This window comes from Salminus brasiliensis, chromosome 19 (assembly GCF_030463535.1).
Source record: "Salminus brasiliensis chromosome 19, fSalBra1.hap2, whole genome shotgun sequence".
NCBI lineage: Eukaryota > Metazoa > Chordata > Actinopteri > Characiformes > Bryconidae > Salminus > Salminus brasiliensis.
In genome coordinates this window covers 35519511-35534605 of record NC_132896.1, presented here as the reverse complement: position 1 = coordinate 35534605, position 15095 = coordinate 35519511, and the positions used below count along the sequence as shown (strand labels likewise).

The 15095-nt window shown below is 41.2% G+C and overlaps 1 protein-coding gene across 2 annotated transcripts in view; it reads right to left on the bottom strand.

Moving 5' to 3' along the window:
• LOC140540562 (teneurin-3) overlaps positions 1-15095 on the bottom strand; it is a 192860-nt gene that overhangs the window by 38574 nt on the left and 139191 nt on the right. The window contains exons 11-15 of one of the 2 annotated variants that reach the window (XM_072662912.1): positions 12157-12357; positions 6770-6955; positions 4692-4718; positions 4286-4303; positions 1749-1895 (exon numbers count right to left, since the gene is read on the bottom strand). In XM_072662912.1, the coding sequence (XP_072519013.1) occupies positions 1749-1895; positions 4286-4303; positions 4692-4718; positions 6770-6955; positions 12157-12357 (579 nt within the window). The remainder of the gene's footprint in view (positions 1-1748; positions 1896-4285; positions 4304-4691; positions 4719-6769; positions 6956-12156; positions 12358-15095) is intronic. The other variant, XM_072662913.1, reaches the window with a different exon arrangement.

Sequence of the window (15095 nt, the reverse complement as noted above, 5' to 3'; positions counted from 1 at the left end):
GTGAAAGCTGCTTCGTGTACACTGCCATAAAAAAAGGTAATGTACAGGTATATGTTTGTTCCCAACGGTATGAACAATATAAATGTACCCTTAAACGTACAACATAGTTTATAAGGTACAATTGTGTACCATAATGGTTTACTACATTCACTCTCTCAGGGGAAAGAGGAATAATATTCATATTAATAGAAAAATAAACAAAAGGCATGGAGCCAGATTTAGTGTTTGGGGGCAATGCAACTAGAAAACAACTGCAAAGGAATATTTGTCAAATTAACTTCATTAATCAAAGATACTGAAGACATACCCTTGAGTGTATTTACCCAGTGACAAAACTGAATCATCTGTCTTAACTACTACCACTGATTTGATTTTGTGCATTTATTTTAAGTATTTCTATCAGTTCTTAGCTTTATTAGTTGGGTTTTGTCTCTACTTGCTCTACACGTTTTACATTTTATTATATTATATTTTTTGGTAACACTTTATTTGGAGAGGTCCATTTATAGATACTGAATAAACTCTTAACAGAGGATCAGTAACATCAACAACAGATCAGTGCAGCAGCAGCAGTGAAACATCTGGATCCACTGAGTTAAAGATCCTGAAGATGTTCTGTTGATGATTTACTGACATTCAGTAGATTTACTGTTCATCTGTTACATCAAGTAGACTTAATATCCTCACCCAGCCTAACCCACACCCTAACCCTAACCCTGATCCTAATCCTAACCTCAACCTTAACCCACACCCTAACCCTAACCCTGATCCTAATCCTAACCTCAACCTTAACCCACAACCTAACCCTAACCCTGATCCTAATCCTAACCTCAACCTTAACCCACAACCTAACCCTAACCCTGATCCTAATCCTAACCTCAACCTTAACCCACAACCTAACCCTAACCCTGATCCTAATCCTAACCTCAACCTTAACCCACAACCTAACCCTAACCCTGATCCTAACCTTAACCTTAACCCACACCCTAACCCTGATCCTGATCCTAACCTCAACCTTAACCCACACCCTAACCCTGATCCTAATCCTAACCCTGATACTAATCCTAACCTTAACCTCAACCGTAACCCACAACCTAACCCTAACCCTGATCCTAATCCTAACCTCAACCCACAACCTAACCCTAACCCTGATCCTAATCCTAACCTTAACCTCAACCCACAACCTAACCCAGCCTTACCCACAGCCTAACCCTAACCTCAGCCCAAAACCTAACCCTTATCTTGGCCCTCACTCTAACCTAAACCTCAACCAAAAATCTAACCCTTACCCTGGCCCCTTAATCCCAGCCTAGCCCAGTTAGTCTCCAGTTTCAGACTGGTGTGAGCAGCACGTCTACAGCAGCTGGTTGAGGATGGTGGGATGGTCTGTATCAGAGCTATTAGATGATCGGTGGTCTCTCAGGTGAACGTCTACAGATCTGACTGTTTTGTGATTGACTTTAAGGCATTTTTGTTTACCCAGTGATGAGATCCATTTTTAAAACCTAACCCTTACACTGCTAATAACCAACATTCGTCACATAGTTTCTTAAGCAATGTGTGCGTTTAAGAAAACTTAGTAACTTTCTAAGAGAAGAAAAAACATCTGCTATCGCTCGGTTCGTGTGAAGGGCATCGGGGATTTCTGAACGCTGTAGAGAAATGAGGATGTTTTAACTAAATTGTTGTACTGAATAAAGATACATTCATTCGCACCGTATTCCCCAGACAATCAGCCTAATTCTCACCTCCCTCATTGTCCTTGCCATCAGAGCAGAGGGTTTCCATGGCAACGTCACACCCCGCCCCTCTCCATCCTGATTGGCAGAGGCAGTGCCAGCCGTTCTGGTCCAGGACACACCTGCCGTTGTTGTTACACAGGCCAGGACAGCTGTCTACCGGGACAAATTCGGCAGTCACACACACGCCAGAATACCAGCGACCCAACATAGGGGTCAAATAAAGAACACACTTCACATCTCAGACATAAAGGGACAACATGGGGAATGTGCCTCAGTCAGTCAAACATCTGAAACTTCACATTTCAGAGACATCAGATGGGACATAGGAAACAAGCTGTAATTTCACATGAAACCGTCTCAATTTACCAATAGATTTAAATTCTCAATAAACTCACTTTACACACTTTCTCAATAACACCAATGTCTCAACAGATACAACTTCTCAAAAGATTCAATTTCTTAATAAAGCAATTTTCTCAAATGATTCAATTTCAAAATAGACCCAATTTCTCAATAGACTTAAGAGAATAAAATGTTTCAATGGAGTTAATGTGTGAGTAGATTAAATTCTTAATAGACTTACTTTCTCAAAATATAAAATTTCTCAAATTTTCAATAGATTCAATTTCCCCACAGAACCCATTTCTAAAATGATTTTTAATAAATTAAATTTCTCAGCAAATAAAAATTTTGAAAACACCCAATTATTAAATAAACACTTTTTTATCAGGTCAGATTTTTCAACAGATTTACACTCTGAAATTGACATGGTTTAGAGAATAGATTTCTCATCTGCTTCAATTTCTCAGTTGATCCAGATGCTCAACATTTCCAAGGAGATAAAATTCAATCTGAATCCATGTGAATTCACAGCTCACTCAGTGTAACAGAACAAATACAGGGAAGATTGGGTCAGACATTTCTGGTTTCTCCAGTGCTTTCATCTCCTTTACCAGAGACTAGCTGAAGTCAGAGGAAGGAATTGCTAAACTAAAGAAGCTTAGCAACTGTTCAATGTTGCATCAGAACCAGGAGATAAGAGAGACAAAGTGAAGAACACAAGACAGTGAAACTCTCGGACAGTGGTGTGTTGTTTGGATGTTCATATTTGTGTGCATGTGTGTGTGTGTGTGTGCATGTGTAAGTGTTTTTTTTTAGCTAATTGCTGATTCTGGAATATTTATTTCTGAGTATTATTACAGACCCCATCTGTAAATCGTCACCATTTCTCAATCAAACCAATTCGTAAACTGACAAATTTCAAGAGCTCAATTTCTCAAAACGTCTCAACATATGCAAATCATCAATAAAGTCTAGTATGTCCTAGTGAAATATAGACTACAGTCAGTAATTCTAATGTTATTAATCGCACCTACATATTTAAATACCATGAAAGTATCTACCCCTTCTGATTATCTCCACTTTTATATATGTGTCACAATAAATGGGTTCAGATCCTCATGTGCAATGTAATATAAGTCAAGGAGAACAACACATCCATTCAAATGCCTTCATAACTGAAGGTCAGTCTTTCATATCACTGTAGAGGAATTCTGGCCCTGTCCTCTTTGCAGAATTGCTTCAGTTCTCCCCCAGTGGAGGTCTGTTTAAGGTCCCTCAAAAACCTTAATTCTATCACTTTGATCCATTCAGAGATAAAATTGGTTTTGTGCTTTAGCTCAGCGTCTTGCCGTAAAACCCAACTACACTTGAGCCTCAAGTTACAACCAAATCCAAGAATCCATCAATTATGGCAAGTTGTCTGGAACTGGAAGCAGCAAAGAAACGCCACATCATCACACTACCACCACCATGTTTGACTGCTGGTATGTTGTTCCTATTATTAAAAGCCTTGGCGATCACAGTTTCTTATGGTAGAATCATAAATATTGACCATATCTGAGGGCAGCAAATTCTGCAGTTCCTTAGAGGTTCCTTGGAGGTTCCTCTGAGGTCTTTTGTGACTTCCTGGATGTGGCTGGCAGTAAGTCTGGGTGTGTGTAGTTTATATCATTTATACACTAAATTTGGTTTTAGATAACATTTTTCCTTCAAAAACATAAAATAATCAGTTCAAAACGTAGTTAATGTAGTGTTTACTCAGGTTGTCTCTGTTTTATAGTACATTTTGTTTAAGGATCTGAAACAAAAATTATAAATCAGGAAGGGTCAAATACATGATCATGGAAATGTCAATAAGAGACAATATTTCTCCAAAAATGTGAAAAAGTCTGGCTTAATAAACAGGAAACTCAGTGTTTGTGTGTTTACATTAAAGTCTACCTGCCTGGGTGTGCATGCATGCATGTATTTATTTAGATTTATGCATGTTCATTTGCATATCCGTGGGCACGCATGTATGACTGCGTGATGACTAATGGTTACATACAACCAACCATCAGAAAGTTGCGCACATGTAAGTAGACAGTAAAAGACAGTAATAGACAGTATGCATAGACAATGAGTGTCATGCTTTGGGGGCAGTGGGGGCAGTGGTGGGGGAATAGAGCCACATGCTCTCCTCAGGCCAGCACAACCGTTACCTCTGTATCCTATCCAGTCTGCTATCATGAAGAGACAATCCAGGAAATTAAAAAAAACAAAGGATTAAGAAGGTGCAGTTCGGGAGCAGGAAGCACGCGTATAGATACACAAACACACACCTGCTCCAGAGGCGCCAGATTATATGCACAGGCTTAACCTTGCTTCAGTAAATATGACATTTCATGATATTTGCATTGGATTGTTCAAAATGGAGATTATAGAGAGCGCAGGGATACTGGAAGTCAATGGCGAGAAACAGCTTCTATGCATGACAATCATTTCAGAAGAGCTCAGATAACCCGAGATTCAGCTACTGAAACAATCTCCAAATCATCAGAGAACAAAACGTGAAAAAGAACAAAATATTGTAATTTTGCAAAGTGATGATTAAAGAGAACACAGTACCTTTGATTTTACCGTCCAGGAAGTGAGCTACATGTAAACGAGGAGGGCAAAGAGAGAGAGAGGGAGGTTGAGGGACAGGCAGAGAAAACATAACGAGCATTTTTAATCAACTGATCAATCGATCAATCAATCCATTTGTCTATCTATCTATAGTCCAGACAGAAAGTCTGCACACCCTGTTCACCTTTTCCAGGCTTTATTATGCTACATATTCTACAATAGATTAAACTTATTTTTAGAAAATACGCAGTTTTATTTTATGGGGGTTATCTTGGTTGAATGGGGAGCGTTGGTACAAAGATGTTTAACTGGATTCAGGACTGGGCTCTGGCTGGACCACTCAAGGACATTCACAGCCTCTCTCTGAAAACACTCCTTTGTTCTCTTGGCATGTTGAAAGGTAAACCTTCAACCCAGTCTGAGGTCATCTTTCCCTCTAGCAGGACTAGTCACCCTGGGTTACCCTGCTGAAAAACAGCCCCACATCATAAAGCTACCACCACGACTCACTGTATGGCATTAGCCAGGTGATGAGCGGTGCCTGGTTTTCCTCCAGACGTGATGCTTGGTATTAAAGCCAAAAAGCTTCTTCTGAAAGGTTCTTCCATCTGCACAAGGATACTGTGGAGCTCTGTGAGAGGGACCCTCGGTTCCTGTTCACCTCTCTGGACAAAGCCATCCTGCCCGGTCACTTGGTTTGGGCGGGCGGTCAGGTCCAGGATCGCCACTGTGCTTTTTGGGATCTGTACAACTGCAGCATTTTTTCTGCACCCTTCTCCAGACACAATCCTGCTTCTGAGGTCTGCAGATAATTCCTTTGAACCCACGGCTTAGAGTTTGCTCTGACATGCACTGTCAACTGCGGGACCTTTTATAGGCAGGTGTTGGAAATTCTCATCAATCATATCCAATCAATGAATTGAATCGACCAGGTAGACTCCAAATACACCTCAAGCAATATCATTAGAAACAAAAGGCAAAAATAAATTGTGACAAAAATAAACTATAAAATCAATTGTACAATAAGTCTGTAATAAACGGTGAAGGTAGGAGGGGTGTGAAGACTTTCTGGCTTGACTGGATCTATTTATCTGTATATCTATCTATCTATCTGTATATCTATCTATCTATCTATCTATCTATCTATCTGTATATCTATCTATCTATCTATCTATCTATCTATCTGTATATCTATCTATCTATCTATCTATCTGTATATCTATCTATCTATCTATCTATCTATCTATCTGTATATCTTTCTATCTATCTATCACAAATGATGTATACTGTATAGACACAATGTATATAGCTCATTCATTGTTTCTTCTGAAATTAAGGGTATTAAAAGCAGTACTGTTTTACTGGTCAGTGCTTTTATATGATATTATACAAGCTGAAATGGGGTGTCTGTAAAACAAACAACAAAAAAAGAAATGTAAAGTACAATAATATAATGTAATCTGTAAATCTGTAAAGCTAACATGTTGATAGGTTAGTGTTCTGGGAGTGTTGTGGCTGGGACTGTAATTAACTTTAAGTAAAACACAGTTCACTATAAATCTACATCTGTCTGTCTCTCTTAATCATACACACTGTGGTGGTGTTTACAGAGTGTACAGACCGCCTCTGTATAACTGTAATATGAGGAGTCTCCTGTTGTCATGCTGTCTCTAATTGGGCTCCAGGGATGATGCTAATTGCAGCTGGTAGGAGCTGAGCACACCACTGATCTGTGATCAGCTCAATTTACTCTTATTAATCCTTAGGACTCTCAGTTCTCACCAGTGATACTAAAGCCAGGCTGTAATTTCACATATTTTCTGACTCAGTGTTTGTCTGAGAGTAGTTATCGGAATTTCATTATGAATAGACCAATAGAAACGTTCCTTTGGAAAGTTTAGAAGGTGTTTCCTTCTACTGTAAAGTTGTTATATTACATTTATGTATATATTATTTATGCGATCATGCTTTATGCGGTTATGTAATTATGGGTAATTATGCAGTGCAAATGGAATGTAAATAACAGTGAGACCTCCAGAGCTCTCAGGGTTAACTCCCTGCTGGAGTGTTTAACTCACCAATGTTGCAGCGCTCCCCCGTCCAGCCCTGCTCACACTCACACTTCCCATCGCGACACACACCGTGTTCCCCACAGCGTGGTTCACACTCCGCCTGCTCACAGCGAGGGCCTGACCAGCCCTCAGCACAGCGACATACACCGCCCACACACACGCCGTGGGGACTGCACTCTGCAGCACACAGCTCTGGAACAACACACACACACATACACACACGCACACACAGAGACACACAACTGAAAGTCAGACCTAAAAAAGGAGCCACAAAGGTTCTGAACTTTTCCATAAAAGAACCACTTATGCTTCTCCAAAGAATCATTTTTGCAAATAAAAGAGAAAATTTGTAAAGAATCTCATCATCTAATGATGTGGAGGTTCTTTACACTTTTAACAGGTTCACATTCACATTCACTGCTTCTATGATATCATCTAAAGAACCCCTTTATAGGATGAATCAGGATTACAAAATGAATCAGGGTTACGAGCTGAATCAGAGTTATAAGTCAAATCAGGAATATGAGTCGAATCAGTGTTATGTGATGAATCAGGGTTATGGGATGAATCAGGGATTTGAGATGAATCAGGGATTTGAGATGAATCAGGGTTATGAGATGAATCAGGGTTATGTGATGAATCAGGGGTATGGGATGAATCAGGGTTATGGGATGAATCAGGGGTATGGGATGAATCAGGGGTATGGGATGAATCAGGAATATGATCTGAATCAGGGCTATGAGTCAAATCAGGAATATAATCTGAATCAGGGTTATGGGATGAATCAGGAATATGGGATGAATCAGGGTTATGGGATGAATCAGGGTTATGGGATGAATCAGGGGTATGGGATGAATCAGGAATATGATCTGAATCAGGGTTATGGGATGAATCAGGGTTATGGGATGAATCAGGGTTATGGGATGAATCAGGAATATGATCTGAATCAGGGTTATGGGATAAATCAGGAATATGATCTGAATCAGGGTTATGGGATGAATCAGGAATATGGGATGAATCAGGAATATGGGATGAATCAGGGGTATGGGATGAATCAGGGTTATGGGATGGCGTGCCTAAGCACTGTCTGAGCTCTGCTGTGATGGGCACTGCTCCTGCTCTTCACACAAACAGTGGAAGAATAAAGTAAGTATTTCTGGATCCTGTTTTATTAGACGCTGAGTTTTACTCCAGCCTGGAGCTTCTGTTTGGTTCACACACAGTCAGACGCAGCTTTATGCTTCCTTTCTTCTCCAAAAACAAAAAGCTTCATAAAAACAAAGACAGGAGTTCTTCTTTCAGGACCACATGACCAGTGTGGTATTGTGTGCATTTCTGAGGAAACATTTTTTTCATATTTGCCTGAGAAGTTTGTATTTTAGTATATTCTAATTATTTTTTTTTGGTACACTGCCAACCCCATTACATGCTTATTTCCCGGCCTCGAGTCCAAAGCTTTGAATTTTGGGTTTTGCTGCCAGAAATGCCACCAATCTGAAAGTGATTTGTTTTGAAGGCTGGACCCTACACTGTTATTCCGGTATTGTTCAGCACATTCTGGACAGATGTTCTGACTGGACTTCTGAATGACCCCTTCTTTATTCAGCTCTTCTATGGATGTTTTCATTTTATCTTCATTTCTGCACAAATATCCAACAAGTCCCGGAGCTGATTTCCCTCAGAGCACCGGACGTGCATTTCCTCTCTTCACTCTACAAAGCAGGAGGGAATTATTCCAATTCTGGAGTCGTTTCTGTGCCACGGGGGTTCATACTTGTCAGTCAAAAGTCTGGACACTTCTCATGAAGAGCTTTCTTTAGTTGTACTATTTTACATTTCAGTGAAGATCTCAAAATCCTCCCTTCCTGTGTCTTAATGCTGCTTTACACACAAGCATGGTTGCTTCTCACACACACACCTGATCGCATCACACATGATGAAAAATTACATTTCATGATAATAAATAAATGAATAATACTTAAATATACTTAAATGATTTCACAATGATAATAATAAATGGATATTAAATTAAATTATTAAATGTCACTCTAATAAGTGAATAATTGTTTACTGACACTCTCCATCTCTTGTGCAACTATGTAAATACTTTAGCTTTTAAGACATTTTAAGTGCAATTTATTAGTTATATTAGTATCAGATGACTGATGACTGTTTATATTCTAAACAGTATTTATTTTTAATTGGTCATGAAATAAATAAATAAATAAATGGTTAATAACTGAAAGTCTTTATGAATGCAGATGTAATAATTATATAACCATTTACAGTCACTGAGTACTGAATAAGTTGCTGTTTATCAGAGCTGCTATTGTACAATATTACCAGTGAAACTTTACATTTAGCATAAAAAGGTTCCACTGTGCTAAATAAATAAACTAAATAAAGTAGAACCCTTTTTGTCTAAAGTGAAGAAAGAGTGTGCAGAAAGAGTGCACCACCTTCAGAAATGCATTCATTAGTGCTGGACTGTCTGTACAGCAGTCCCCCAGTCCTCCTCTCGAGAGCACCAGGTCTGGAGTGCTGAAGTAGGTTAGTTGGAGTGGAACAATTCATGTCACTTGTTTTATGATTATTAGTGGGTATTTTAGGACACTTATCTCTGAATAATTGCTTTTAACCTGTAACTGGAGGAACAGCAGGACGGTTTCTTCTCTGCCATGATGCTCACAGCTCGGCAAGAACCCACACAGGGAGCTGTAGGTAACAGGGTGCTGTGGAGAACACTTTTATTACGGCGCATTGAGGGGGCTTGTGAACACTCTTCAGAGAGGCAGAATGGGAAATGAAAAAAAGTACAGCACCATGAGTGTGCCTTTTGGGACTGGGGGACTGAAGTGTGTGTGGGACACAGCCATCACCCAGCAAACCCCTGCAAGCAGTTCCCCTACCAGACCAAACGAGGCGTTCCCATCCTCATGTTAGTTGTGATATTTAGGTTTTTTAATTACATTTTAATGTGTGTTTTCAGTCTTTTAAAAGGTTCTACACAGAAAGAGGCACTTCCAAGAGGCCATTCTTGTAAACGAATAACCCTTTAACCAGACAGAGCCACTTAAGCATTCAAATGATTCTCACATAGAAACCTAAAGAACCCTTGAGGAACCCACTTTGTTAAGAGCGTAGGTGTCCCCCTGTGACAGCTGCTCTAAAATACAAGACCACTGAGGAGATCCCCAGACGTCCGTTAGCTTCCGTCCACCTCCGCTTCACCCCAGCATTCCGTCGTCAGTGCCATCACCTTAAGAACCCTCCAGGACCGGTCCCAACTCCAGCACTGGTGGCAATTTTCTCTTTATAAGGCAATTCTGAAAGCAATTTACCTCCCCACCAAAAACGACCTCAATGACTCGTTTTTACCCTCTCGTCCTTCAGAGCCTCAGGCCACCCTGAGGGCCGGATCGGGCCGGAATGACTTCCCTGAAGGAGCGTTTGCGGACGCACTTGTTTGCGGGGAAGAAAGCGCAAACACACAAAAGCCACGAGTAACAGCTAAAGTGGCAGAGGAATTTAAGTGAATGTCCCCTGATGGTGGGGAACAGAAGCTGTTTCGCTCTCCTTCCTGAGAGTTTTCTTCGATTGCGACACCTTGAAGCCTCTGATTAGGCCGAGCCGGCTGTGCGGAATATTAACGGCGCCGGGGAGAGCAGGGCGAATCACTCGATTCCTTTTCTTTTAAAGGGGGCCTTTTTCTACGCCAGTCGATCTAATCAATTTTTCATTAGCGGCAAGGTGTTTATCTGTTTTTAGCACTTCCAGGTCCCAGCGGGCGCCGGGTCGATCCACGCCACGCGTCCATTAATTAAAGTTTATTTAATTGAGGTGGGACGGTGGAGCTAATGAAGAGACAAAAACCCCACTGAGGACGCCCGCCGGGCAGTGGCCACAGCTACTGCTGACAAACACTATCACACACACACACAAACACACACACACACACACATGATAGAAGGTAACAAGACAGTCCAACTAAATTACACTGTAATTCCAGTTTTACATACGGATCAGAGAAGCCTGTAATTAGCTGGACATCACTGCATACGAGGTAACAGCAATATGAAGACTGTGGCTGTTAACTACCCCCCCCCCCCAACATACAGGACCTTTTACTGAACATTATCACTTCTTATTATAATAATAATCACGACCTCCTGCTGACTGCATTATGTTGCACATCCACTCTGTACCTGTTGCACATCAGACTTGACAGCTCATCACTGCCCTGCACATTTCCCTTAGTGTAAATTCAGTGTATATATTACTATCTGTAGTCTTATATATTTGTTATCTCTGTATATATTTTATATTTTGCTTAATTTGAGTTATATTATTTGACCAAACTGTTTTTTCTTTGCTTATCTTATTTAATATATCCTACCTTCTATTCTATCCTGTTGCTTCATGAGAGCAGACAGCATTTCTCTGCTTTGATCTTAACCTAAATGTATCTGAAAGTGTTATTACAACCTGGTACAGAAGAGTAATACACCTTGTGTGTAATAAGCCTTCCTGCGTTAATGGATTTAACATAGATGGAAAAGTTAGCCTACACTTATATATATTGGTAAATGCACTATATCATATTGGACAAAAGTATTGGGACACACACCAATTTATTATTGATACTGAAGTCAAGGGTATTAAAAGAGTCGATCCTGCTTTTGTAGGAGTCTCTACTGTGCAGAGAAGAAGACTATCTACTAGATTTTGGAGGAGCATTGCTGTGAGGATTTGATTGCTTTGAGCTACAAGAGTTTTAATGAGGTCAGGATGTTGGATGATGATTAACTCCCCACCTCCTCCACCATCATTCCAGTGAACACAGTTCTTCCACTGCTCCACAGCTCCTCAATGCTGGGGGACTTTATAGCCCTCTAGCCCACGCCTGGCATTAGGTAGCATGGTTGCAATAGGGTCATGTTGATCTATTGTATTGGCAATACTTCTCTACAGGGATTAGACAATCTGTTTGAGTGCATTTATTAGCTGAATACATTCATTAGAAGGGGTGTCCACAAACATTTGACATATAATGTATATTACATAGTATTTTGTGGTGGAGATGTGGAGTTGTGTATTCTGAACAGACGGATTCAGAATCTGAGTCGAGGTTCATCTCGGTTCTAAAGCTGCTCTACATGCAGCACGTTCCTTCAGGGATGCCGTCTCAGCAATCTCACTGATGGCTGTACTTCAGAAAGCAAAAACACACACATTAAACCCCCCCCCCCCACACACACTCTCTCTCTCACTCACACACACACACTCTCTCTCACACAGACACACACACGCCTTTAACTCAGACCCGCCGCAGAATCCCAGCACGCTACAAACCTGTCAGAACAGATAAGAGCAGAACCACACTCAGCCTGTACCTGTGGAGCAGTCTGGCCCGGTCCAGTTGGCCTCACACACGCAAGTGCTGGTGTCGCTCTGGAACATTCCACGGCCCGAACAATGCTCCGGACAGAGGGAGAGGGGGGTTTCACAGCTAGTCCCGGTCCAGCCAGCCGAACAGTGGCACCGGCCATGCAGACAGGAGCCATGATTTGAACAGGAGGGGTCCACACAGTCCACTAAACACCACACAGACAAGGTTAATGTTCAGAAGCAGAACACAGAACAGGTCCAGATATTCATACACTCATAAATAGGGATTCTCCAGGAGTTCTTTAGTAAAGGCAGTTATTCTATATGGAACCATGACAGTTATTATTTTTAAGAAGACAAAGAAGTACATACACATCTGCAATTTCCAACCTGACCCGGTCACCCAGGTGAAGGGAAGCAGACGTCTGAAGCTCTACTAAAAGCTCCTCACAGAAAGTTCTTCACCTAATGGTGATGAAGACGCTGCCTGATGCCTGAGACACGGTTCTACCAGAGTTCTGAGAAGAGTTTGGCTCTAGAACCTGCTTTTAAAATCAGATCATTAAAATGGTGGAGGGATACATGCTGCAGGGTGTAGTGCAGCTACAGAAAGTAGTCCCTAAAGAGAACTGCATTAGTTCAGATTCTCTATTCACTATTTTACCTTCATCATCATCATCATCATCATCATCATCATTTCTTATAAAACTCAGAAGACTCGTGTAGCTGCACTGGTGGGTTTGGATAGAAGATAAATTATGGTCTCTATCTGTGCTGTAGTCATGGCAACCGGAAACAGAGGGGGAAGAAGTCCCCCAGCATCGAAGAACTGTGTTTTCTGGAATGACAACCAATCATCAGTAACTGACCTCACTAATGCTCTCCCTCTCATGAGGCTCAATGCAAACAAATGCTCCTCACAGCAAGCTGCAGCCGCTGACTGCACACCCTGCATGGTATAGCTCCTGACCGTGCTTCTGTGTGTGCTGTAGGGTGATGTATTAGTTCCCCAATTCTGTTGTTCGGTAAAACTCACTTCTCAGAGCACAGGCAAACTTTCAGCCAGCTCCAAATGACTGTGCATATGGTGATAAATCCCAATTTAGCAAGAAAGGCCACACGCATGCGCTTCAGAAGCATTTGCATAAAGGCAATTACTACATAACGCAGATGTTCCTGAAGCTATGATTCCCAAAGTGTCACTTATTCGCATATGGTAAAGTAGAAAATTGAATAAAATGAAAATTTAATTCTTAATTCACTTAAGTGTGTCTCATTCTGTTGTGTTAGTATCCAGCTGATGGTACAGGCATGGTGTCTGGTAGGGGTGATTTTCTGCTCTGCTCAAGAACTTCTAAAAATAAAAAGCTGGAAAACACAAAAAACCCATTCAGATCAGAACAGGAGCATCAGGGTGCAGGTGTTCAGGTCCAGGTTACATCCCCTGAAGCCTGTTTGTATTGGATGAGCACATTAATCACAGCCCCATTAACCTTTATTTGAGATGGCCTGCAGGTTCCCCGGCCTCAGTCTGCGTAATCTGTTCATCCATACGGATGTTAATTAAGGAAAGTCCAGTTCATTGACTATTGCCTTACAATTCCCAGAATGTCCATCAGATCTATAGATACATCAGAGCTGTGAGGACGCTCAATGTAAAAGTGTTGATTAATAACCAACATGCGCACAAATTCATTATTATTGCACTTCATAAATGAGGCTCATTAACCTCAGGTTCAGTGGCAGTTTAGCATTTATTAGATTAAACTATTTTTATATTTTAACTGAATAAACAGCATTTTTATCAGTTTCTTCTCCAGTACCAGTGAAATCAAGGGCATCAAGGCCATTAGCTGGGAGTTTGTTCTCCTGTGCTGCAGTAACAGCAGCTACACTTCTGGGAAGGCTTTCCACTAGATGCTTAATCAATGATGGGAGGAGGATTTTGTTGCATTCAGCCCCACAAGAGCGAGAGCATCAGTGAGGTCAGGTTCTGATGTTGAATAATTAGTTCTGCCGCTCTGACTCATCCCATCCAAAAGGACTGGATGGAGCTCCTCCACCATCATTCCAGAGAACACAGCTCTTCCACTGCTCCACAGCTCCTCAATGCTGGGGGGCTCTGTACCCCTCTAGCTCATGCTCAGTTGGCGTTGGGTGTGGAGATACTCTGTGACCTCATGTGCTCATGACTGCTCCACAGCGTCCTGTTCTATTGGTCAGCACATTTCTATGGAGATTATAGAAGCTGCATTTGTGATTCTGCAGCTTTTCACTTCAATGCAGAAACATACTCTGCAAATTACTGGATATTTGCACAAAACAACCAATGAATAAAACACATTTTCTCCTTTTGAGGTAATTTTAAGACTATACAGTTAGTCAGCCTTGTTTTAATCCATTACAGATATTCTTTCAACAATAGCATAATTAGACATATTGGTGAATAAGTGAAAATCATTGATTATCTTCGTCTACAGTGTCTCCTGTCGAGGGGTGGATCTATATATTAGGCAGCGAGTGAACAGTCAGTTCTTGAAGGTGATGAAGGAGTTGAAGCAGGAAAAATGGACAAGCGTAAGAATCTGAGACACTTTCACAAGAACCAAACTGTGATGTTCTAGACAATGACTGGGTCAGAACATCTCCAGAACATCAGGCAGGTCGTATAGGGTGTTTCTGATATGTAGTAGTCAGTACTCCGAAGAAATGCTCCAAGGAAGGACAGTCAGTGAACCAGCGACAGGGTCATGGGTGCTCATTGATGCTCATGGAGGCCCCACCTCACAACTTACAGGACTTCATGTTCTAGATACCACAGAACACTTTCAGAGGTCTTGTGGAGTCTTGCCTTAAATGGTCAGATCTGTTCTGGTGGCTTACGGGAGATCTACTCAATATTAGGCAGGTGGTACTAATGTTATGGCTGATGAGAGTAAATTCT